At 31.3% G+C, this 24454-nt stretch overlaps 2 protein-coding genes and 1 long non-coding RNA gene across 3 annotated transcripts in view; 2 read left to right on the top strand and 1 right to left on the bottom strand.

Moving 5' to 3' along the window:
* Positions 1-377: 377 nt before the first annotated feature.
* Positions 378-6162, top strand: LOC127698992 (speedy protein 1-B-like). The gene is made up of 3 exons (XM_052202787.1): positions 378-1166; positions 3868-4135; positions 4614-6162. The coding sequence occupies exons 1-3, from the start codon at positions 1011-1013 to the stop codon at positions 4667-4669; spliced, it is 480 nt and encodes a 159-aa protein (XP_052058747.1). The 5' UTR covers positions 378-1010; the 3' UTR covers positions 4670-6162.
* On the bottom strand, positions 3794-7933 carry LOC127699035 (uncharacterized). Its single transcript, XR_007981030.1, has 2 exons — positions 6757-7933; positions 3794-4108 (listed from the first exon to the last, which is right to left on the bottom strand). It is a non-coding gene; the product is annotated as an uncharacterized LOC127699035 (long non-coding RNA).
* Positions 7934-10201: 2268 nt separating this feature from the next.
* Positions 10202-24454, top strand: part of LOC127698965 (carboxypeptidase O-like) — a 28103-nt gene continuing 13850 nt past the window's right edge. The window contains exons 1-3 of the mRNA XM_052202750.1: positions 10202-10258; positions 17522-18223; positions 22556-22657. Coding sequence (XP_052058710.1) covers positions 17533-18223; positions 22556-22657 — 793 coding nt within the window. The 5' untranslated portion in view covers positions 10202-10258; positions 17522-17532. The remainder of the gene's footprint in view (positions 10259-17521; positions 18224-22555; positions 22658-24454) is intronic.

A 24454-nucleotide genomic window follows, 5' to 3' on the forward strand; every position in this document is an offset into this window, starting at 1 on the left:
ACACATAGTAATACACAAAGTAAAACTCAGTTCAAAAGAAGTCTGAGTCCGATGTCAGAATAGGTAACAAAAGAAACCAAGCAAAATTACAATGATACATAAATGAACAAATGCCTGGCAAATCAAACAGCCGGATTTCAATACCTCTAGAATAAGGAGTAAGGCATTTCTAATTTCCTTTAAAATAAAAGTTAAGAATCCAATGGTGAATGCAACAACAGTTCAAATATTAAAGGTCTATCAAGTATCATAATCAATTCTTTATAAACACATATACAGTAATCAGAACAAGAGTGCACACACTGAAATGTCTTACTTGTTTTACCGACCATTGATATTATGTTGAAAGTCTTAAAGATAAAGGTTTTACTATGAGTATCACATTTTTAAAGATCAATCACTATAAGGTCAAGGTCAGATAAAACCTGCCATACAGACATTTTACCTCACAATTATTCCATACACCAAAGATAGTTAACCTATGGCTTATGGTAATTGAAAAACAGACAAAAACACAAAAATTTAAAATTGACCAATGAACCATGAAAATGAGGTCAAGGTCAGATTATACCTGCCAGACAGATGTAAACCTTACAATCATTCCATACATCAAATATAGTTGACCAACTGCTTATGAAAAACAGACCAATACACAAAAACTTAACATTGACCACAGAACTAAAATAAATATTACATCATAACCTAGCAAGTCATTACGGCAAGCTTGCAAAATAGGATAAACTATTCTTTACAGCTGACACTAAAATGAACACAATATGAATAAAAAACTGGTTTTGGGTATTTGTTAATAGACTACAACCTAACAACAAAATAAAACCCCAAAAGACATTTAGATATCAAGATATGACTGAACATTAGACAAGTCTGTCAATCTGTTTATCAGCCCAAGTTAATAACTTGACAAGTCACATATAAACTTGACAGAGACTACAAAAGATGTGCCATCAAGACAAATTTCTTTTAAATATTAAAGGTATTTAGGTAATGACATGGAAGAAGATGAAGAAGAAGACAAGTACGAGATATTTCCTTGGGCACTTGGTCAAAAATGGCAGGACAAATTTCCACGATTTCTCAGAAAGCGAGATAATCTTTGGGCAAAGATTAACTATATGGCACTTGTTAGTAAACGATGCTGTGAAGAGGTAGGCTGCTTTTTATAAAAATGATAAGTCTACTTTTCAGCATTTGTGTTCACTTAGTAATTAAACATTAGGTACATTTCTTAAAAGTAATAACTGGAACATTTATTGCAAAGTTCTGATTTAGTACTTTCTTTTTTTTTTTTTTTTGTTCATTCAAGCAATGTTGAATCAAATCATAAGTCATAAAACATTTTGCAAAGCAATATATGTTGCTGGAACTTGGACCTTCACATAAGATATGGGATTGACCTGTTTTGGTTTGAAAAAAAAAAAAAAATTCTAATGACATTCATGATAATATTTGTGTTATGCATAATTTCACCTCAGGTTTTTCTTATCTTGAAACCTTTTAACCTTACACCTTACAATAAACTCATATTCATATATTTTTTATCATAATTAAATTTAAAAAATAAGTTTAATATAGATAATGCATATTTTAAGGTTTTGGCAATCCTGAAACCCTTTGGTGTGATATACAACAAGAAAAACCTTAAAACAGTGTAGGTATAACATTGCCCAATGGCTCAATTATATGGTGAAATGAAACTCACTATAACATAGTCTAAGATAGAAATGTTAGTTAACCACTGTCCAGTTAAATAAAAATTTTACTGTAATTGCATGAAGCAAGAAATATAAGAATTATTTTGGTATATGAAAAATACAAGTAACCTGGAAAGTAATATATGTTGTTAACTTTTTAAAAAGGGGGTGTTATGTCTTTTTTCTCTAGTTTTATGACATTTTTACAGCTAATTATTTTTTCAACAATTTAAAGGGAACTTATTCAGAAGAATTGTTTTCTCTCTTTAGCTCGGCAATGCATTTTTTCTTAAAAAAGAGAATCAGGATAGACTATTATTTAAATTTATCTCACATAATTGTGCATTAAAGACATGCTCTGGCACTAGTATTTCAAACTGATATATGGAGTAAAGGATTGTTTTTCACTTAAACCTTTAAGGAATATTCAAGATAGAAAATTGTATAGAATACCCCCAATTAGCAACATCAAAAGATGTTTTAACAAAGAAGAATGCATTATAATCTGGGTAAATAATAACCTGACACAGGTCATTATTTTAGGCCTAGAAGCACTTTTCATTGAAACTTGGTATTGTCTGGGTTGTCAAAAGAATGACCTATCGTTCTGAAAGCAAATGACTCCATATAGGTATATAAGTACTGGATAAGACCTTTCTACAGATTTATAGCTAACATATTTCGTCTTTATTTACATGTAACCCTGCCTCAATTTATAAAACACCTATTTCTCTTACATATTTAAAACACTAATTCTCTTAAATATTTGAAAACACTGTTTCTCTTATATTCAAAAACACTAATTCTGTTAAATATTTGAAAACACTGTTTCTCTTATATTTGAAAACACTGTTTCTCTTATATTTGAAAATACCTAATTCTCTTATTAGGTCACACTGCTACACCTTAGTAGCCCTTTTCATAAAATATCTTATGAATTGTTCATGACTTGCAAGTTATTTTTCTTTCCAATTTTTTTGATGAAAATGACACAGAATTGTTTGAAAAACGTGTTTACTTTTCTTATATTTAAAGTGACAAGGCTGAAGGAAGCTAAGAAATTCAATCAATGAGAAAACATTCCAATCAGGCTTACCAAGATTAAAACCTCAAAAAATTATGTAATCATGCCACTACCATAGCTCAGCTCAAGGCCTCCTCTGAACATTTGAAGGTCCCCACTATGTATTGGTTACCTAAACTACACAAAAAACCCGTAAAATATCGTCTCATCTCGGCCTATAGTAAGTGTTCTACTACTAATCTTTCAGGACTTTTAACAAGTTTCTTAACTACTATCAAAGAACTTAGTAATTTTTGTAATAAAACATATGAAAATGGTGGAATTAATCATTTTTGGAATGTAAAAAATTCTTTAGATGTTTTAGATGAATACATGCTTTTGATGATCCGTTTGATTCGGTTGAGTTTTGACTTTTCCACTCTTTATACTATACTTCCACAACAATCTTATCAAACAAAAGCTTTCTTATTTAATTGTATGATAGTTTGATAAATCTGATTGCAAGTTTATTTTTTGCAACTCATATAAAGCCTTTTTCTCAAATGAGAAAGGTATATATGCTAGATATACCTACTGGAGGTGTGATTCGCTGATTAAAGCCATAAATTTTCTCCTTGGCAACATTTATGTAGCAAACTTGTTTAACCCCACCACATTCTTTATGTGCCTGTCCAAAGTCAGAAGTCTGTAGTTCAGTGGTTGTTGTTGGTTCATGTCTGTCATATTGGTTTTTCATAAATTGTTTTGTTATAAATTAGAGAGTTTAGTTTTCTAAATTGCGTTGTTTCATATTTTTCATGTTGGGGCCTTTTATAGCAGACTATACGGTATGGGTTTTTCTCATTGTTGAAGGCCGATTGGTTGCCTATAATTGCTTACTTCCACTTCATTTGAAGTTTGGCAATCATACCACATCTCCTTATTTTTATATTGTAGGGGTGCATAATTTAATAATATCTTCATATAGTGGGAGCACTTAAATCATTTTCTCTTCGTGTCAGTTTGGAGACATAATTATTCCAGGAATGAATTTCACCAAAATATAAAAGATATCAAATTACCTTGGAATATTTATATAAGTGAAGTATGTACAAGACCACAACTTTTTCATAATTGTAATAAAAATTTCAGATTATGGCAATAGATATCAGTCATCCAGTTTGGAAACGTAGCAGAGCTTTACATCATGCTGGAGCTATTAGAGGTTACATGAAGGATCCTGATGATGATGGATATCCTAGAGGTCCTCATGCTTCTCCAAAACGTTGTGAAGAGTGTGATCATGACAGCCAGTATGATTCTGCTAGTCCTGCTAGTGCATCATGGTACATTTCTTCAGGTGACAACTCGCCTGATGAAATCTTTGATGAACCTAGAAAATCAAGATTTGATATGAATAGTAAGTTCTGTAAACTTCTGGAGGAGGACCATGTTATCAATTTATTTTTTTTTTTATTATCTTAGTCCAATGTAACATACCTACTAACTTACTGGATTAGATATGAACTACAAATATTTTTACCCTTAAAATTGCCCAAAAATAACTTGAGTTTGCCTCAACCAAATGTTATGAAACTTATTCGCATTGCTTATTACCACATAACACAGACCAAGTTTGAATTTGAGATGCATCACTATTACCGTTCTTGAGTGATGTCTCTTTATAACGTTATATGCAAGTGGGGGCATCATTTGAGTCCTATGGACAATTTCTCCATTTATTTATTTCCTCAAAACTTTATCAGTTATTTTTTATTTGCAATAATTATAAAACTAAAGAGCATAGTCACTTTTTTACATATCAACAACCAAACAACCTATTAATATTTGTATGATTTTTTCTCTATACTATTCTAAATGCATATATTACTTTGTAGGACTGAAGAAAACATTACAAGAAGATAATGATGCATGGCCATCTGTTGAAGAGTAAACATAAACTTCAAATAGTACCATAATGTCATACTTTTAAAATATGGACAATATTGTATAAAAATGTTCTTGTAGTGAAAAATCTGTGATACTTTCTGAGTTCATTACATTATTCATTTGAAAATAAGACTTGCTTTTAGAGATATGTGGATTGCGTCCATTGCATCAGTCTTCACACTTAACCCATTGAGGCCCAACAGCCAAGGTTTGTAAAATTGCTTTCGGGCCTATAAAAATCATCTCTGCAGGCCAATAGAATCAAAATAAATATTTTGTTATGGGCCTGTATATTAAAATTTTATTGTGAAGACTGTTGCATTTATAGAAGAATCATCATTTATGTATAATATAATTTCTATGAACAATGATAATCGATAAATAACTTTAAATGAGATCAATTTATAAACATTAATTGCAAATACTTACATTGTGGTAAATTTGTCTACAGTCTTATTGTTAAAAAGTTGACACTAGTATATAAGTTTTATTGTAAAGCTCTTATGCAGCTTAAAGAAGAATATTTCCTGATCAATTAAGTTACTTTTTATAACAGAACAAATTTTACAAATAGTCCATGAAGAATATAAAACTATGTCTCCACATGAAACAAACACTAAAAACCCTAAGCTAATGGACAGTGCCTTAATCTAGATATAATTATTCAGTAAAATACAATATCTCTGCCCAAAAATTAGGAAGTGCAATAAATGTATAACTGTATTTTCATATAAAGTTTATTTTGTTTCTTGTGATAATTAAATGACATAATTTCAATCTTGATGAAAAAATTACATTTATAATGTAAAATAATATAAAAAATGTTAGAAACCATTCCTTTTACTTTATACATGATTTTTTATCAATAACAGCAAAATTTTGACAGCTCCTGCTGACAATGTCTATGTTAATCAATTAACTTCAAACTAAAATCTTGAAGATTGTATTTCAAGAAACAGTTTATGATTTAGCTTTAAATTGTCTAAATTGCAGAACAATATGACAACCCAAAACATGTGCCAGTACATAAAATCACCAAAAATAGAGAGAAAAATGACCTGTTATTACAGCTCTACAGTTTTATTCAAGAAATGCTAAATAATCATGAAATGGAGTGGAGTAATTGTTGGTATTGGATTGGTAATGATAGCCTTATTATCAGCAGGAAAACACATTTTATTTAAGGAAAAATTGTTCCGTTAGGTTTCCCCTACTGTCTTTTAATGTCAGCTTCCAAGTTTAAACCATTTATATCATTGTTATTAAACTATGAAATATATAGATTTGATTTGATTTTTGGTGTTTCAAAGCCACTTTTAAGCACAGCTTTTGGGCTATTTCGTGGCGGCCAGTTTTTATTGGTGGAGGAAGCCGGAGTGCCCGGAGAAAACCACTGACCTTCGATAGGAAAACTGACAAACCTAGTCAATTAAGATTGGAGTCGAGAGCACCCGCACAAGTGGGGTTAGAACTCACAACCTCAGTGTTGACTGGCTAGTGATTACAGTAGTAACTACTAAGACCACTCTGCCACCGAGGCCCCCATGACATATATAGCCTTATGTTTGTTTACCCCATATCCCTATATAAATTTTCCTTCATCCTTATGATAATTTGTTATACATGTACATTAAGCATGATGGGTTGAAGTAAATATGTCATACCAGATACCATGTCCTTAGGCTTTATTTACTTTAGCTTGTGCAAAATCAGGATTAAGATAAATAAAATGACCTGCTAATGACATCCCAAAACCATGTTAAACTCTAAATGTCTTTTGATTATTTTTGTTGTGTTCTTAATGTCTCATTATCAAGTACTCTTTATCTCATTTGGTTCATCATTATTTCCATTTAGTGCTATTCCAGGGGAAAATTGTATGCTGGTTGGACAACACATTTTTTATGCAGACCACCCATAATTCTATTTTCAATGTTAACAAAATTGAATTTGCTTCCACCCCTATTTTCCACAGAAAAAATATCATGTGGAGTTCAACCCTCCCATACATTTTTTCCAGGAATAGCCCTATATTGAAAATGGAGTGCAATAATTTATTTTTATACAATACATGTGTACATGCATATATACCTTAATTATTATAATATCATTTGTCTTTATTCAGGTTTTTCATCATTTGTATATGTTGACAGCTGGTCATTAACTCTATCATACACTGAGAACTTCTTCACTGGTCTTTTCTTTGTTATGCATTCTACATGTACTTTATTTTTATTGTCAGTCTTATTGGTTGGCTTTTGTAGTTCTTCAACTTGAAACTGTTCTGGCAACAATGAATTCAGACGCTGTAGTGGTGAAAGAGATGACCTTGATGGAAGGCGTCTTTGATTTTTAATTTGTGGTTTCCCCAGTTCATGGTTTGGTTTTCCATTACTTGCAAATCTTAGGTCCAGAAAAATTTGACTTTGGTAAGACCTAAACTTAAACCATCCTTGTCTCACAAACATAGTCATTTTACTGCAAGTATGTGTATACATTCCTACAAAAATGTCCTAAATAGATCTGCAAAAGAAGCAAATATGTAAACCTACAGTAACTAGAAAAATCCAGGTCCTTAAATAGGTTTGCATTGCAGATCTGGTACTCAAAATTTTTACATCTTTCAAAATTCCAAAATTTAAATACGTATAACGAAGTGGAAGCTAAAGTAATTTGGATGTTATAGATTAATTTACAGTTTCTACAGTAATTTTTTTTATTTTGTTACATGCAAGTAGAAACAACTTCAGTGAATGCATTTCTCTGTTTGCTTTCTGACAGCGATCTTCTTGTATATATTCTATTTAAAATTCTATTGATCAGTTCTCCTACAAGCTTAGCAACGTATGCATATAGTTTTTACTATATTTTTGATTATAATTTTTACTACTACATTGTGATTTATTACAGATATGAGCAAATGTTGATTGAGAAATGTAATTTATTTTGAAGGTCTAGGTCTATTCATTTAAGTGGAGGAAATCATTGGATTTTAAACAGAACCTTTTTTAAATTCAAAATTCAAATGTTTTGCTTTGTAAGGGGAGATCACTTATATGATTTATTGTTATACCTTAAAGAAAATTTTGAAATATATTTTGTAGATAAAATATGAGAAGATATAACCGGAATAATTCAGTCCCTCCCCAAAATCGATCTCTCCTACTTACGAGGGCCTGAATTCCTAACACACTAAAATCTATTGATCTAGTCACTATGGCAAAATGTATTAAAACTTATAAATGGTTATTACTTTTTTAACAGTATATACATATATGGTATTTGTATATCTAAATACAGAAAATGGATGTTTTCAATAAGGAATGAGTGTTCTTTTCAATAACATAAAAAATACACCTTTTAAAATTAAAGTTTTTCGAGTAATTTGCCAAGAAAAGGAAAATTTTGCATGAAATGAAATTGAAAACTATTCTTAGTTTCATGTCTCTTTATCTTTTGGTCTCAGTTTGTTATATAGGTGTCTTACCACCACTTCAAAACCCATCTATAATCGACCTGGGAATATATTATACTTTTTTTATAATAGTTCCAGAAATTCCACTAAATGTTTCAATTTTCAGTTATTATACAACAAAGATAAGAAAATATTTCTTTCTAGAATGAAAAACTCCCAATCCTCCCACAAAAGATGAATGGTTGTTATCAAAATACATTTTAAGGGTTTGTTGTTAAAACGTCACAGTACCCAAATTGCACCTATTCAACAAAAATCGCTGCGGAAATCTTACAAGTTTTCTTTGAGACTAAATAATTTGTATTTTTGTGATTTGACATTATACACGTCTTTCAACAAAGGTAAATATATTCAAATATACACAAAACGTTCACAGTTTATAACAACAGATGAAGCATTCACTGGAAAAAGTAAATCTACGAAAAACGTCGCCATGTGACGTTCACAAAAAGTAATCTTTTAATCAAATCCTCCGCTGGGCGCAGCTTGATACGACCGCAGAGGTCAAACCCTGAACAGTTGGGGCAAGTATGGACACAACATTCAAGCTTGATACAGCTCTGAATTTGGATTGTGATTAAATATTTGACACAGCATAGGTTTCTGACACAGAATGAATGTTGTCTAAGAACTTAAAATATTTTAATTTACCTATTCAAACCATATCATTATTATTTGCTTTTATATATGATCAGAAATAACCAATTTAAAATGGAAAATTTTAAAGAAAAAAAAAAGGAAAAAAAGGAGCCCCCCCCCCCCATTTTTTGAACACCCTTATGATTCATCACCCCCAAACTCAATCCCAGCCTTCCCTTTGTGGTATGGTACCTTGCAGTACAATTTCAGAGAGATCCATACACTTGAACACAAGTTATTGTCTGGAAACTAGAAAAATGCTTGTTTTTGGCCCCTAATTCCTAAAATTTTGAGGCAATTACCCCCAAAATCAATCCCAGCATTCCCTTTGTGCTATCATCATGAACCTTGTGGTACAATGTCAGAGAGATCCATACACTAACACACAAGTTATGTCTGGAAGTTACAAAAATGCTTATTGTTGGCCCCTTTTTGGCCCCTAATTCCTTAACTGTTGGTACCATAACCCCCAAAATCAATCCCAACCTTCCTTTTGTGGTATTGAACCTTATGGTAAAATTTCATAGAGATCCATTTACTTAAACTAAGGGAGCTACAATTTGATTTTATGGGGGGGGGGTTTTGTGAAAAGAGTCGCTGCCTTTTTTTTTTAAATTTCATCCTAGCCCCCCCCCCCCCCATAAAAATCAAATGGTAGCTCCCTAAAGACAGTAAAGTTATTGTGCGAAAACCAATGTGTTTTCGGACGTCGACGAGGACGACGCCAACGTCATACCAATATACGACCGCAAATTTTTTTTCGGGTCGTATAAAAATGAGCAAATTAAATTTGTTACAAGCATCCATTTCGTAAAAAATAATTATTAAGCATATACTATTACTCAGTGCTGCAGCCATAGACTAACGACCGTACTAACGTCAAATTGTTCTAAATATTTGAAGAAATAAAACAAAACATCTGTTATTCGATTTTTAAGGATGTGAATTTAAGCATGGATGCAATTTGGGTACTCCTGATTACAGAATCATGGATCGTTTGGAGGTCGGTTCAAACCCATTTTTCTATGATCCAATATGGATTCAAAAATAAATTGGTGGAACCATATAAATGAATGACACATCTACAAAATAAACACAGAATGGAAACTTTTGTCTGGATCATAAATAAACGTGGGTGAAAAAACTGTCAAAATATGTGCAATTTGGGTACCGTCACGTTAGTTGTACAGATGGAATTTTAAATAGAAATGTTTTATTCAAAGAAAAAAAGTAATTCGGAGTTACCTTCCCTGAAAATGCTAAATGTTTATTTCGTATCTGTGTACAGTGTAAGGAATACACGTTGTGTAAACTTTAATATTGAGACACATACATTGATAAAAAGTACTGAAATGACTTTAAAAAACATGAGTATGTAAGTATTCATTGAACCACACCAACATACGAAAACAAAATGTCAACAAACACAAACAAAATTTGCCACAGTTACACGTGCGTGGAAACAAATTATACGTCCAGGTACATATATCATGTGAAATTATAATATATTGAACATGGGTTAGAATTTCTCCATTCATTTACGTACAGGCAATTACAGCACTTGACACTGTCCTATAATTCACATTTTTTCGATAATATACCTGTTATTTAAGGTTCATCATAACAAATGGAAAAACAATCGCTGTATTTACACCTCATAAAACAACTCTTGAGTACAGACTAACCTGTGCAATCAGAAAGTTAAAATCTTTTTTGGATTTTGATGGGCATTTTTTTTCGTTCCTGCAGAAGGTGTAAAAATAAACAAACACCTGAACTGCATTTGATACTGTCCACGCAGTTACACCCTTTAACTCACCTACAGTTGTGTAGATATCTATTGTCCATGCCAATCAAGGACAATCAATGCAGCAATACAGTTGTTACCTGAGAGGGAGCATCTCAAAGTTGTATCCCAACTAAATTTTTACACCTTCTGCAGGAACGAAAAAAAAAATGCCCATCAAAATCCAAAAAATATTTTATCTTTCTAAAACACAAAATGCATTTAACTTTTATATATCTAGTGGCTACCAGTCCTTAAAACTTTTCCAACTGCACAGGTTAGTCTGTACTCAGAGTAGTTTTTGAGGTCTAAACACAGCCATTTTTGTCCATTTGTTATGATGAACCTTAATTTAATTATTATACTAGTTACATATACATTTTTATCGCACCGCCGGTAAATTATCACGTTGTGATTGGTTTAACGACCTCACTATGGATCCGTAGGGGGTTAGTAAATTTCATACGGGGTTCATGACGTCACGTCTACTGTTAATAGTGACGTCATCTATTAATGTTGTTGTGTTTAATTGTTTATTTCTCTACAAAACACAGCGGAAAAAAGTCTCGCTGGCGATAAATTCGTTATAGGGTTAACTACTGACCCCCTACGGACCAAAGAGGGTGAATAAAATCCATAGGAGATTCGGCCTTCGGCCTCACCCCCTATGGATTTTACTTACCCTCTATGGATCCATAGGGGGTCAGGAGCGAACCATATAACTTATAGTAGTATAATAGTCCCAGAATATAGATATAAGAAGATGTGGTATGAGTGCCAATGAGACAACTCTCCATCCAAGTCAAAATTTAAAAAAGTAAACCATTATAGGTCAAAGTACAGTCTTCAACACGGAGCCTTGGCTCACAACGAACAGTAAGCTATAAAGGGCCCCAAAAATTACTAGTGTAAAACCATTCAAACGGGAAAACCAACAGTCTAATCTATATAAAAAACGAGAAACGAGAAACACTTATGAACCACATCAACAAACAACTACTGAACATCAGATTCCTGACTTAGGACAGGTGCAAACAAATGCAGCGGGTTTAAACGTTTTAATGGTACCAAACCTTCACCTTTTTTCTGAAACAATAGTGTAACATCACAACATAGAAAGACACACTATAAAATATACCTACACAAATCCTTGTTTGTCATTATATTTTACAAAGAATGTGTTAGTATATTGTCTTTACGTATTGTATATATTGAGTATTGTATTAGGGAGCTACCATTTGATTTTTATGGGGGGCAAGGATGAAAAATTTTGTCCTGCATTTTTTTTTAGTTGTAATCTCTGTCCTGCATTTTTATTTTTCACTCTATTCGGTCTTGCCTTTTTTTTATTAGTTTATCCTGACTTTTTATACATAAATTGTCATCCTGCCTGTTTTTTATGCCAAGTTGTTCATCCTGCCTTTTTTTTTTACTCAAAACTCCTGTCCTGCCTTTTTTTTCAAATTTCATCCTAGCAGACATGGGGTAATTGAAATATGTAATTGTAATTGGCTGTAATTAATTACAATTTCTCAAGTAATTGAATGTAATGTGTAATTGAGCATTTTTTCAATTACAAGTAATTGAAAGTAATGAATCACAAAGCCAAAAATGTCTGTAATTGACAATTACTTTTCAATTACAACTCAATTACATTTGAAATTTGGGATCAGAAAGATTGAATCTTGTGTTTTCTCACAAAAATTATGAAAAGCCATGACCTTAGCAAATGTAGTAAGCTGACAAATCAAAGCCTACACAGTATACATGTACCTTCTGTAATTACACAACCATGGAAGATTCTTTATTTTGTAATGAATGAACAAAAAATTATAAAAAAAAAATATTGTAGAAACATGCCATAATTTGTGTTTAAAAGAAACCATTAGTAAGTCATTGTCTTATACCTTAATTAGCTTGTTACCTACATGTATATTTTTCTAAGTACCTGAATATACATCAATATTCTGCTATCAAATCAATGAAAATGTTCAAAAGTTTTAATATAGTTTTTATCAGGAAAATGTATTGAATTTGACAATAAATTCTAACAAATAGAATAAAAATGCAACTGTTCAGTAGCCAAGCTTTACAAATGAAATAATTTGAACAGTAATCTGTATCCAAGCTAGCATTTTCTTCTTTAAAAAAAACTCAACAGATTGTTATTTTACCATAGTGCTCTATTTATTTCCTTATGCAATGCATTTATAAACTTGATTCATATACTAGGTGACGACCATTGGATATAGTAGGGGGGATTTTGAAAATAAATAACTCAGCCTTGATAATAAGAAAAAAATAATGGTTTGTCCTGTAGTAGTTTGAAAATAAATAAACTGACTTAAAATGTATTGAAAATAAATAACTCGGCAGGTCTTTTAAGCCATTTTTGAAAATGCTATTCTAAAGTATGAGATGGCATCAGATTCTTCCAAAATTCGTCTTTTTTCATTTTTTTTAGGGAAAAACTTCCAAAATCTTTAAATAATATAATGTATAAATATTAATTTACTTGAATTAAATGTCTGAAAATGGGTTTCATTTAACTTAGGAAATTGATTCAGGAACATTTACTTTATTCTCATAGTGTTGCTTTCCATTTGTAATTTAGTAAAAAAAAAATTTAACTTGACTTTTATTTTTTTTAAGGATTTTTTATCTAAAAAAAAAAAAATAGCAGCCACATCCATAAAACCATATGTGAACTACATGTTTTTGATTTATCCTACATATTGGTCCTTTGATGTCCCTAAAAACTAAAAGTCTTACACTGAAACTATATATTTTGCCTTAAGACCAAAATAGCTTCTTCGGGCCTTCAGCGGCCCCAAAACCCTGCGCATGAAATTTGTTTATTTTTTTTAATATACTTTATATTACTTTTAAAGCAGGCTAGTGGCATTGTTTTACATGTGTGTTAAATTATTGAGAGAAAAAAATATATGATTTGTTTATAATTTATCTATACATTTATGAAAATGGAATTACAAAATAAAAATTACCTGAATATATATAGAAAACACTGATAAACTGTATACCTAAGTTGGAATAGACTATATGATTGTATGCTCATTAAACCTTTTGTCTTTTTTGTTTTCTTTACTAATAGATAATTGGTGTAATTAAAAGTGGGCAAACTAGGAGTAAACCATTCAGATTGATATTGTTAGACATTGATTTAGCATAATCAATTTGAAAGGTCATCAGTCAATCAATAAATATAACCTCTGGCTATTTGTTTTATCATAAACTATATAATGACTGTTTTTACAACAGTTATGTTAACATGCTAAACAGGTGTTAAGCCAATTAGAGAGAGATAAATATACCCCTAGGTACGTGATTCTTTTTAAATTAATTAATTGTGATTAAAACTACATTATATTTTTAAAAAAGTCAGACTTTCTAAATCATTTCTTTAGGGAAAATAATTTTATTAAGTTGTGTGATCAAAATAAAAAAATAAAATTTTATCTATAGGGCTCTCTTCTTGTATCATTTTCAATGAAATACATTAAAACATAAAATTTCAATAGATAATTAAACAAAATTTAATATTTTCCAAATATTGAATAAGGCTTTTTATCATTTTGCACATTAAATTAAACCAGACATCTAGTCCTAACGATTCCTGATAGACAAAGTATTATGTGCACTTCACATTTATGTTTGTTTTTTCTTTATTCCCGTAACACAGCAGATATTTAACTTTTACTCTTCTTTGATACTGGCTGAATTTGAAAATAGTCACTGTAGATCTCATTTGTTATTACTATAAAGCAATGTATGATAATTATGTACATAATGATAGAATAAATGCATGTTCTAAATTTTCCTTTCAAAAGTAATTGAAGTAATTAATTACATTTGCCAAGTAATTGGAAAGTAATTAATTACATTGTCAAAAAAAGTCAATTGTAATGGGTAATTTAATTGAAGATTTTGTAATTGTAATTGAATGTAATTAATTACTTTCAAAAGTAATTGACCCCATGTCTGCATCCTAGCCCCTCCATAAAAATCAAATGGTAGCTCCCTTAACTCGTATGCTTGATATTTTATTGAATAAAATATTATTATTATTATTACTTGTAGAAATCTGAGATTATCTCAGCTTCGAACTGTTACCGGTCTGACTTATAGTTTAATAGAATAATCATGACATCTTGAGAGGCTTTTAATTTTCTTTTCAAAACGTTATATTATTTGGACTAAAACCTATCACCTGTTACATGTACCTATACTGAAAATTTCGCCTTTGTCAGATGAACCACTTCTTGAAGTGAAGATACCCTAACCTTCATGAACCTTTGAGTCAATATGTCACTAGTTAAGCATCCTGAATGTTTGAATGGTCAAAATCGAAATCTTCTTTTTTGTTTATACATATCACACCACCACCACGTACATTTCTATCCAAAACGAAAGTTATTCACTCATTTTAAACTTTCCAATCCCATAAGTAAAAATTATTATGTAAAATACAGGTGTAATAAATGTCTCACTCCACCTGTCCATTTGTCTGTCATTCCAATTATTTGTCTCAACTACATGTACATGGAGGCAGAGACATATATACACAGAGTATATGTCTCTGATGGAGGGTACCTAGGTTGTGTTATTAGTAGTTCCAACAGTTTTCTTTCAACTTATTTTCATGGACATTAATTAGCAAACAACAATCAATAAACATTATCAAACTTTTGATGTGTCCCCTTTTTGGACAAATTTTTAATATATTTTCTCAGATTTCCCATGTATGCAACTTTGTCATTTTTGTTATTGAATGGACATGATAGATGGTACCTAGTTTTTGGCATGTGGTTTTCCTCCAAAAAAAATTCAAACTATGCACACTGTGACAGATTGAAGAAGTGCACCTCCTAAAGGGAGCTACCATTTGATTTTTATGGGGGGGGCTAGGATGAAATTTGAAAAAAATAGGCAGGACAGGAGTTTTGAGTAAAAAAAAAGACAGGATGAGATTATTTGCAAAAAAAAAGTCCGGATAAAGTAAAAAAAAAAAAGGCAGGACCGAGTAGAGTGAAAAATAAAAAGGCAGGACCGAATAGAGGGAAAAATAAATAGGCAGGACAAAATTTTTCATCCTAGCCCCCCATAAAATCAAATGGTAGCTCCCTTAATCCTATTTTTTCCTGGACTTGCACTACTTTTCCACTGGTTTCCCACATATATATCGAAATTTATTTTCTTTTCATGATATAGATGGGAATTTTTGTAATTTTTCCAAGATATTGAAGATTTATTACTTCACATATTGTTTTGTTAGGTCAATTGTAGTGAGAAAAAAAAATGGTGGTCTGCTAGTCTTCCCATCGAATCAATTGAGTAAGACAGAGGTATATATCTGCAGATCACCCGATTTATTCCACGAACTATATAATATAGTTTTTCCTTGAACATTTGTTGAACACAGTTTGAAAAAGAGTTTAAAATCTATAAAATTGAACTATACAAGTGGGTCTGGATGGGGTTTGCAGAATAGAGGATAATGGACAAAAGGTGCAGAATAAAGAGGGGAAAAATAATAAAGTAGAGAAAAATTGGCAAAAAAAGTAAAAAATAGAGAGTAATGGAGTGTTGAAATATACAGAATAGAGAATAATGGACAAAAAACATTCTAAAAAATTAAGAAATAAAGAAATGAAGGACCCCCATCCAGACCCTCATACCAACAAACAATAACAATCACTATATCATACATAAATCATGTACCGTAAGTTAAGATTATATGTTAAAATAAGGAGATGTGGTATGATCAAAATGAGATAACTATATCCATAAAGACGGAAGGAACTGAACATTACATCAACTCTTTGAGGTGTCTGAAGGTGGCATGTTATAAGGCAAAAGTTCTGCCCATATTCAACATGCCCTCCTCCCTTCATCCCATCAACTTCTAAACAGAACTACCTACATGTAGTATATTTTAACTGGACTTGTTTTTCCTGAATATACATGAAGTATTTGGAAGTTAATTAAACAAGCAACAATCAGTCAATCAATAATTTATGAAAAATAATTGAGAAAATGATATTCAATATTATAGGTAAAAACTTGATAAAAGAAATGTTACTAAATATTACCATATCATTACAACAAGTATGTGCATACAAAAAAAGAGACAAACCCTACACAATTGACAACTCATGCTTTAAATACTTGTATCTTGCTTCAATGGCTTAGTGATATAAAGATAAAACATTTTTTAGTCTGAGTATATACAATGATCTTTTACGACAGATAATTTAGCTAATCTGCAGTCAATTCCATCTTCATGCCTAATATATCATATACTGTGTTACAACTCTAGATTCTACTGACGAGGAAAGGTAACACTAGGCCACCGAAAACTGAATTTTAGTTCAGTCTAGGTGGCCAAGCGGTCTAGAGCGCTGGACACAGTGCAGGCGGTGTTGTCTCGATATCCTAATAGCATGAGTTCGAATCCCGGCGAGGTTTTAACATTGTTGTGCTGATATTTAGAGTAACAATGATATTTATATATTTATATTGGTCTTATCTCTGAAGTTTTTTAATTTTTAGAATATTTTGTTTTCTTAGCAACTGGCAGTGTTTTTTTGTTTTCAATAGTAAAAACCTTTATAATACAAAATTTTCAAAGATAAAAAAGTATTGACATTTTACATGAGAATTTTTCAGTAAAACCTTAAATCAACAAGAATGATACAACAACAACTTAACAATACAATGTATTCTCTCATTTTTGTGTATGTTTTATTATGATGTAGCTGACAATAGTATACAAAAGTTCACTGTGTTTTAATCATGAAAAGCTGAATTCCTGACAAGTACAATGTAGATGTAACATGTTATAATGCTTAAAACTATACAAAGTCATTGTGAAAAAATGAACATTTAATTATTGTTTTCTGTTTCTGTTTTCAGTCATTAAATCCTGTATATTGTAGAGTATCACAGTATGAAATTTCCATTATTCCTGAAGATATGCCCACCAAAAGCTGCTGTCATGTACACATTTATTACTAAGTCTGAACTGTTTTGTTTTATGTCTGTGATACTGTTTTTCCTGGACTTTTGTTCTACAATAGATGTGAAAGCTCAAAGAGAAAAGTACATTCCAGATTATAGTGTTTATCATAATTTTTCTATGTTTCAAAGGGAAATAACTCAGATTGTTAAAAGAAATCCAAACTTTATGAGAATTGAGAAAGAATATGAATCAAGAAAAAAAAATTCACAACTAGTTCTCCATATAACAAACTTCACAGGAAGTTTCAATACCCAAATCTCAAAATATACAGAGAATTCCAGACTTAAAATTTTATTTTCATTTGGTGTTCATGCAAGGGAATTTTTACCAACTGAAAGCTTGTTATACCTATTGAAAAATTTAACCAGAGGACTTACATTTCCATATGGAAGTTTTGAGGAACAGTTTTCACGGTACATTTTATCTCATATAGATATTTATATAATATCTGTAGCTAATCCTGATGGAAGGCTTTATATTGAATCTACAAACAATTATTGTTGGAGAGGAACTGAGACTGGCGTAGATCTGGATAGAAATTTTGACTGGGAGTACGGAAGAAAAGGAAGTTCATCAGATCCTAAAGATGAAGAATACAGAGGTCTCCATAAATTTTCAGGTAATTTCTGTATATATGGTTACATAGAACATTCAACAAGACATTGTATTTATTATGATGATAAATTTTCACTTCTGTACTCATACTGTGAACAACAAATTAATTTTTTTTGTAAAAAATATTTCCGTACTAACAACAAAATTATTATATTTAAATTTACCTGTGTACGTTATTTTATTTAACGCCATTTTGTCCTAGGTTAGAGTTGTCTTTTTGACATTGTTTTTCATCTTTTTTATTAATATTGTGTTTATATTGTGTCATAGATTGTCATAGATCAAATTTATTTGTTCAGTGTATGTTTACTTGTTTTTGTTTACCGGTATATGTCTTTTTGATCGAGTTAAGCCATTTCAATTGATATTTTATAGTATGTCTTTTTATGTTGTAATGTTACACTACTGTTTCAGGTTAGGGTGAAGGTTGGCGCCTGTTAAAACATTTAAATCAGCTGCATTTGTATGTACCTGTCCTAAGTCAGGATCCTGTTGTTCAGTGGTTGTCGTTTGTTGATGTGGTTCATAAGTGTTTCTAGTTTCTCGTTTTTTTATATAGATTAGACTGTTGATTTTCCTGTTTGAATTGTTTTACACTACCGGTAGTCATTTTGGGGCCCTTTAAAGCCTGCTGTTCAGTGTACATGTGAGCCAAGGCTCCCTGTTGAAGGCCATATTTTAACCTATAATTGTTTACCTTTTACACATTGTGACTTGGATGGAGAGTTGTCTCATTGGCACCCATACCACATCTTCTTATTTATATTGATATATATATTCACATGGCATCTACAGTACAGTACAAGTCGAAATCAAGGGTTGAGATTGTTTAAGGGTAGATACATGTACATGTACCAATAAAAGCATTGTCTTTTTGGGAATGTGTTATGATCTGTGATCTCTGGCTTATTTTAACAACAGCACCTACAGTGTATTAGACCACATCTTTCCTTTAATTCATAAATTTTATGGTGACCATGTCCATTTTAGCATTCTCATCTCTTCTTTGTCATGTTTGTGTGTAATTGTCAGTTTTGTACAAACAAAAAAAAGAAGAGATTAACCTTTTCAACTAAGAACACTTAACATATTGGAACTAAACTTGGTCTAAATCTTCCTTAGGATTCTAGTTTCAAAACTTTTATCACAGCAACCAACATGATTGTAATCATGGCAAACAACATCAAATAAAACACAATTTTACTCATTTTCAAGACTTAATTGGAGGGGTCAGCTAGCTCTTTGGTGGTCCGTTTTCAAATTTTCTTGAATGACCCTTACCATCAAACTAAAATTCTATCAATAGAAATAGACACTTGAAAAAAAATCAAAGCCTTTTGATTTTAAGAAAAAGACACATGATAGAATTTAATTATCTTCCAATGATTATTATACAATTCTAATATGACGTTCTTTAAACGCCTTGAGTACACACCAATGCTAAAATATGTGAATATATTGTTTGGGCTGTTCCGATCATACTCTCACCTCATATGTTTTTATGTCCCCGCCGTAGAGGTGGGGGCATTAAGTTTTACCCTTGTTCGTCTGTACGTACGTACGTCCATACGTCCCAAAATTGGTTTCCGTTCTCTAACTTAAGTTTGCCTCAACCAAATGTTATGACACTTATACACAATGCTTATTACCACAAAACACAGATCAAGTTTGAATTTTGGTGGTGTCACTTTAACCGTTCTAGAGTAATGCCCCTTTATAAATGGAAAAATTGCAAAATTTTTAGTTTCCGTTCTCTAACTTAAGTTTGCCTCAACCAAATGTTATGAAACTTATACACAATGCTTATTACTACAAAACACAGATCAAGTTTGAATTTTGGTGGCGTCACTTTAATTTATGAATGAGCTACCCAACGTCATTGAACAATGACGTAAGAATATAAGCATTTTACGGGAAAATGCACGATTGTAAAACCGAAAGTCATCAAAACAAGGAAACATAAACAATCGATGATAAAATGTGTTATAAGCCCTTTTTTTTTACATATAAGTGAAATTATCATTTAAATTCATCCAAACCTATCTAAATATGTTATTGTAAATAGTTTAAGTATGTCACTAGTTCAGTTCTTATACTTCAATATAATAGTGTGTTTATTTACGGGAACAGCAAATAATTAATAATAATAATAATAATAATAATCTTTATTTCAAGAAGGTATGCTCAATTAGTACAAACACTATTCTCCCTTGAGGCCCTCACATTAATTGCATTTACCTAGAGCGCTTTAATCCAAAAGAATTGCCATATTTGTCCTATTAGAATAGAAATAGTTCATGGAGGCTTGAATTATTTCTTAAGTGTTGAAGGTTGGATGGAGAAATACAAGGACACCATTGAATGAATATGTGAAGGGACAGCTTTAACTTGACCACCCTCAATCAACTTTTCTTTTTGTATTTCTATATCAACCAGCAAAAGATTGATGCAAGCATTCAGAATAAATCTTGTATAAATAGAGCACATAAAAGAGCAACCTATCATTTGTTATGTATATTGTATCAGTTTGTTGTTGGTAAAAAAGTGGGTAATGGGAACGAACAATTAATGATTTATTAAATTTTCAAAATAAATCATATTAATATTATAAAATGATAGATTAAAATTTATATGTATTAAACTCATGTCATATTATTTTTTATGTTGACAGTATACGAAGCATTGGTTATAACATTTAGTTTCATGACTTTCCAATAGATAAATCATTATATATGATATGGCAATTATCTTTATCTTACCTGTACGAAGTACAAAAATGAGATTTAGATGTGCTGTTTCATGCGGCGCGGGCAACAATGAATCAGTTTGTGATTAGGTCAGTTTAAGAGGAACCATTAGTGGTAGATAATGATATTTAGTATGCAGTTATATAAGCATTGGCACATCCTTTTTCCATAGAGATTATTTAGCCTGCCCCTCATCATGATTTATTGACACAGTTTGTGTTTAGGCCAGTTTAAAGGGCTTATGATAAGTCAGTGGTATTTGGTATGCATTAGCATTAGCATTAGCATTTGTGTAAGAGATTGTTTTGCCCTGCACCTTTAGTCAAGGGTCCATTGACTTTTAATGTTTTGCATAGTGTTAGAGTATATCTGTGGCATAACGTCACAGTACCCAAATTGCATCCATTTAGTAAAAATAGCAGCGGAAATCTAACAAGTTTTCTTCAAGACTAAACAATTTGTATTTTTATGATTTGACATTATGCACGTCTTTTAACATAGCTAAATATATTTAAATGTACACAAAATGTTCACAGTATGTATCAACAGGTGAAATGTTTACAGGAAAAAGTAAAATCTATGGAAATGTTGCATGGTGACGTTCACAAAAAGTCAACTTTTAAATATGAATAATTAAAATATGTTACAGGCATCCAATTCTTAAAAAGTGAATAGTAAGCATGGACTATTGTCAAAATGTTCTAAATATTTCGAGAAATAAAACAAAACATCAGTTATTCGATTTTTACAGATGTGAATTTAAGCATGGATGCAATTTGGGTACTCCTTCTTACAGAATCATGGATTGTTTGGAGGTTGGTTCAACCCCATTTTTGTATGATTCAATATCAATTCAAAATTAAATTGGTGGGACTATATAGTAAATAAGGATACATCTACAAAATAAACACAGAATGGAAACTCTTGTCAGGGTCATAAATAAATGTAGGACAAAAAACTGTCAAAATAGGTGCCATTTGGGTACCCTCACATTATATAGTTTATATGTTCAAATTGAATGTCAACAACTAACTGTATTATACTGTCAAAATAATGGTGAGACAGTTTGTGGAAACATTTATCTGATTAAAGAATTTACTGGAAAGAATTTTAACCTTTTTTTGGGGTAGGTAGGTCAAACTGACTTGATTTATCTATGAATAGCAATATTTCAAGCCTCATCTCCATTAACATAGTTTTTTTAAGATCCTATCCAAGCAATTTATTTATGATGTACTAAAAAGTGTACTCAATTACTCTAATTACAAAATGATGTGTATGAGTATAACCATAATTGTCAATAAATGTACATGGTTTTTTATTAAAAATTACATACAATGTAAGTTTTAGAAAGTAATGCATGGTGTAAGAATCTGGCCATTCTTCCTACAATTATGGAAAAAGGAAAATAACTAACAATCTAAAATGAAAGCAATCTTTTTAGTGGAGTCAGTGCTCATGCACTTTGATTAATTTCTCATGGACAGGCTCTTAAATGAACTAATCATTATTATTTATTTTGTATCATTTCTTTTTTGTGTAATTCAGTTTGATTTCACTGATAAGACTTAATTTTTTTCTAATTTCAGAGCCTGAATCTTTAGCATTTACAGACTTGACAGAAAAGATTAAATTTGATCTGTTTGTTTCTTTTCATTCTGGTATTAAACATATATACATTCCATTTGCAGGTGAGTGATAATTAGTGCAAACTTTACATTGAATTTTCCCCTTTTTTGTAAACATGTGTACAATACCATATCATTGTATGTGTCTTTACTAGTCCTTGTGAATACACAATGTTTTTTCTCACAGTATCCTGAGATGTCGTTTCCACACAGTGCTGCAGCCATTTGTGTCTTAGATTAATTTTTATACGACCGCAAAAATTAAAAATTTTTTGGTCGTATATTGGTATCACGTTGTCGTCGTCGTCAGCGTCGTCCAAAGACAGATGGTTTCCGGATAATAACTTTAGTATAGATGAATAGAAAACAATAAAATTTTAACACAAGGTTTATAACCACAAAAGGAAGGTTGGAATTGATTTTTGGGGTTATGGTCCCAAAGGTTTAGGAATTAGGGGCCAAAAAAGGGGCCCAAATAAGCATTTTTGCAGTTTCCAGACAATAACTTGTGTTTAAGTGTATGAATCTCTCTGAAATTATACCACAAGTTTCAATACAACAAAGGGATGGTTATGGGGGTTATGGCTCAAACCATTTAGCAATTAGGGGCAAAAAAGGGGGAAAAACAAGGGTTTTTATGGTTAAAGGACAATTTAGACAATTTAAAAGCAGTGTAAGGGAGGTAATCCAATCCATTTAAAGAATACTGTAGTATATATGTTTGATTACCTCCCTTACACTGCTTGTAAATTATGTATTAAGAAATAATGATTGTCTTGAGATGATTAGCTGTAAATTTATTTTAGAAGTTACTATTAATTAATATTAATTTTAACCATGACTGTATGTCATTTTATATTTTAATATTTTATGATGTATTTAAATGAGTAGTTATGGTTGCAAACTCTATTAGAAATTTGAATTGAGATTATTTTTTGAATAAGGGAAAGGGGGGTTTGAAAAATTTTGTGTGTGTGGGGGGGGGGGGGGGGGGGGTAAATAAGAATTTGTGGGGGGCTACAATTTTTCTGATTTCAGATTTCAGAAATTAAAAAGAAAATTTCTTCAAATATTTTTTTTTGGGGGGGGGGGTTAATATTCAACAGCATAGTGTATTGCACAAAAGCAATAACCAATTTTAAGTTCTTTGACTACAGTTATTCTGTGTCAGAAACCTATTATGTGTCAAATATTTAATTACAATCCAAATTCAGACCTGTATCAAGTGCGAATATTGTGTCCATTTTTGCCCCAACTGTTCAGGGTTGGACCTCTGCGGTCGTATCCTGCTGCGCTCAGCGAAGCATTTTATTATAGTTGTAAATACATACATTTTGTACAAATTAAATATAAATTTATCGTAATTGATTAACTTTTGACTGTATTACATATATTATAGCCTTTGAATAAAGAAAAATATTATTCAGATAATAGTTTTTATACGACTGCAAAAACATTTTTGTGGTCGTATATTGGTATGACGTTGGCGTCGTCGTCGTCGTCCGGCGTTGTCGGCGTCGTCAGAAGACAGATTGGTTTTCGCACTCTAACTTTAGTTTAAGTGAATGGATCTCTATGAAATTTTACCACAAGGTTCAATACCACAAAAGGAAGGTTGGGATTGATTTTGGGGGTGATGGTCCCAACCGTACAGATAATAGGAGCCAAAAAGGGGCCAAAACAAGCATTTTTCAAGTTTCAGGACAATAACTTGTGTATAAGTATTTTGATTGCTCTGAAATTGAACCACAAGTCGAAGGTTGGGATTGATTTTGGGGGTAATTGCCCAAACCATTCAGGAATTAGGGGCCAAAAAGGGTCTAAAACAAGCATTTTTCTAACTTCAAGACATAACTTGTG

This window comes from Mytilus californianus, unplaced genomic scaffold (assembly GCF_021869535.1).
Source record: "Mytilus californianus isolate M0D057914Y unplaced genomic scaffold, xbMytCali1.0.p SCAF_4, whole genome shotgun sequence".
Taxonomy (NCBI): domain Eukaryota; kingdom Metazoa; phylum Mollusca; class Bivalvia; order Mytilida; family Mytilidae; genus Mytilus; species Mytilus californianus.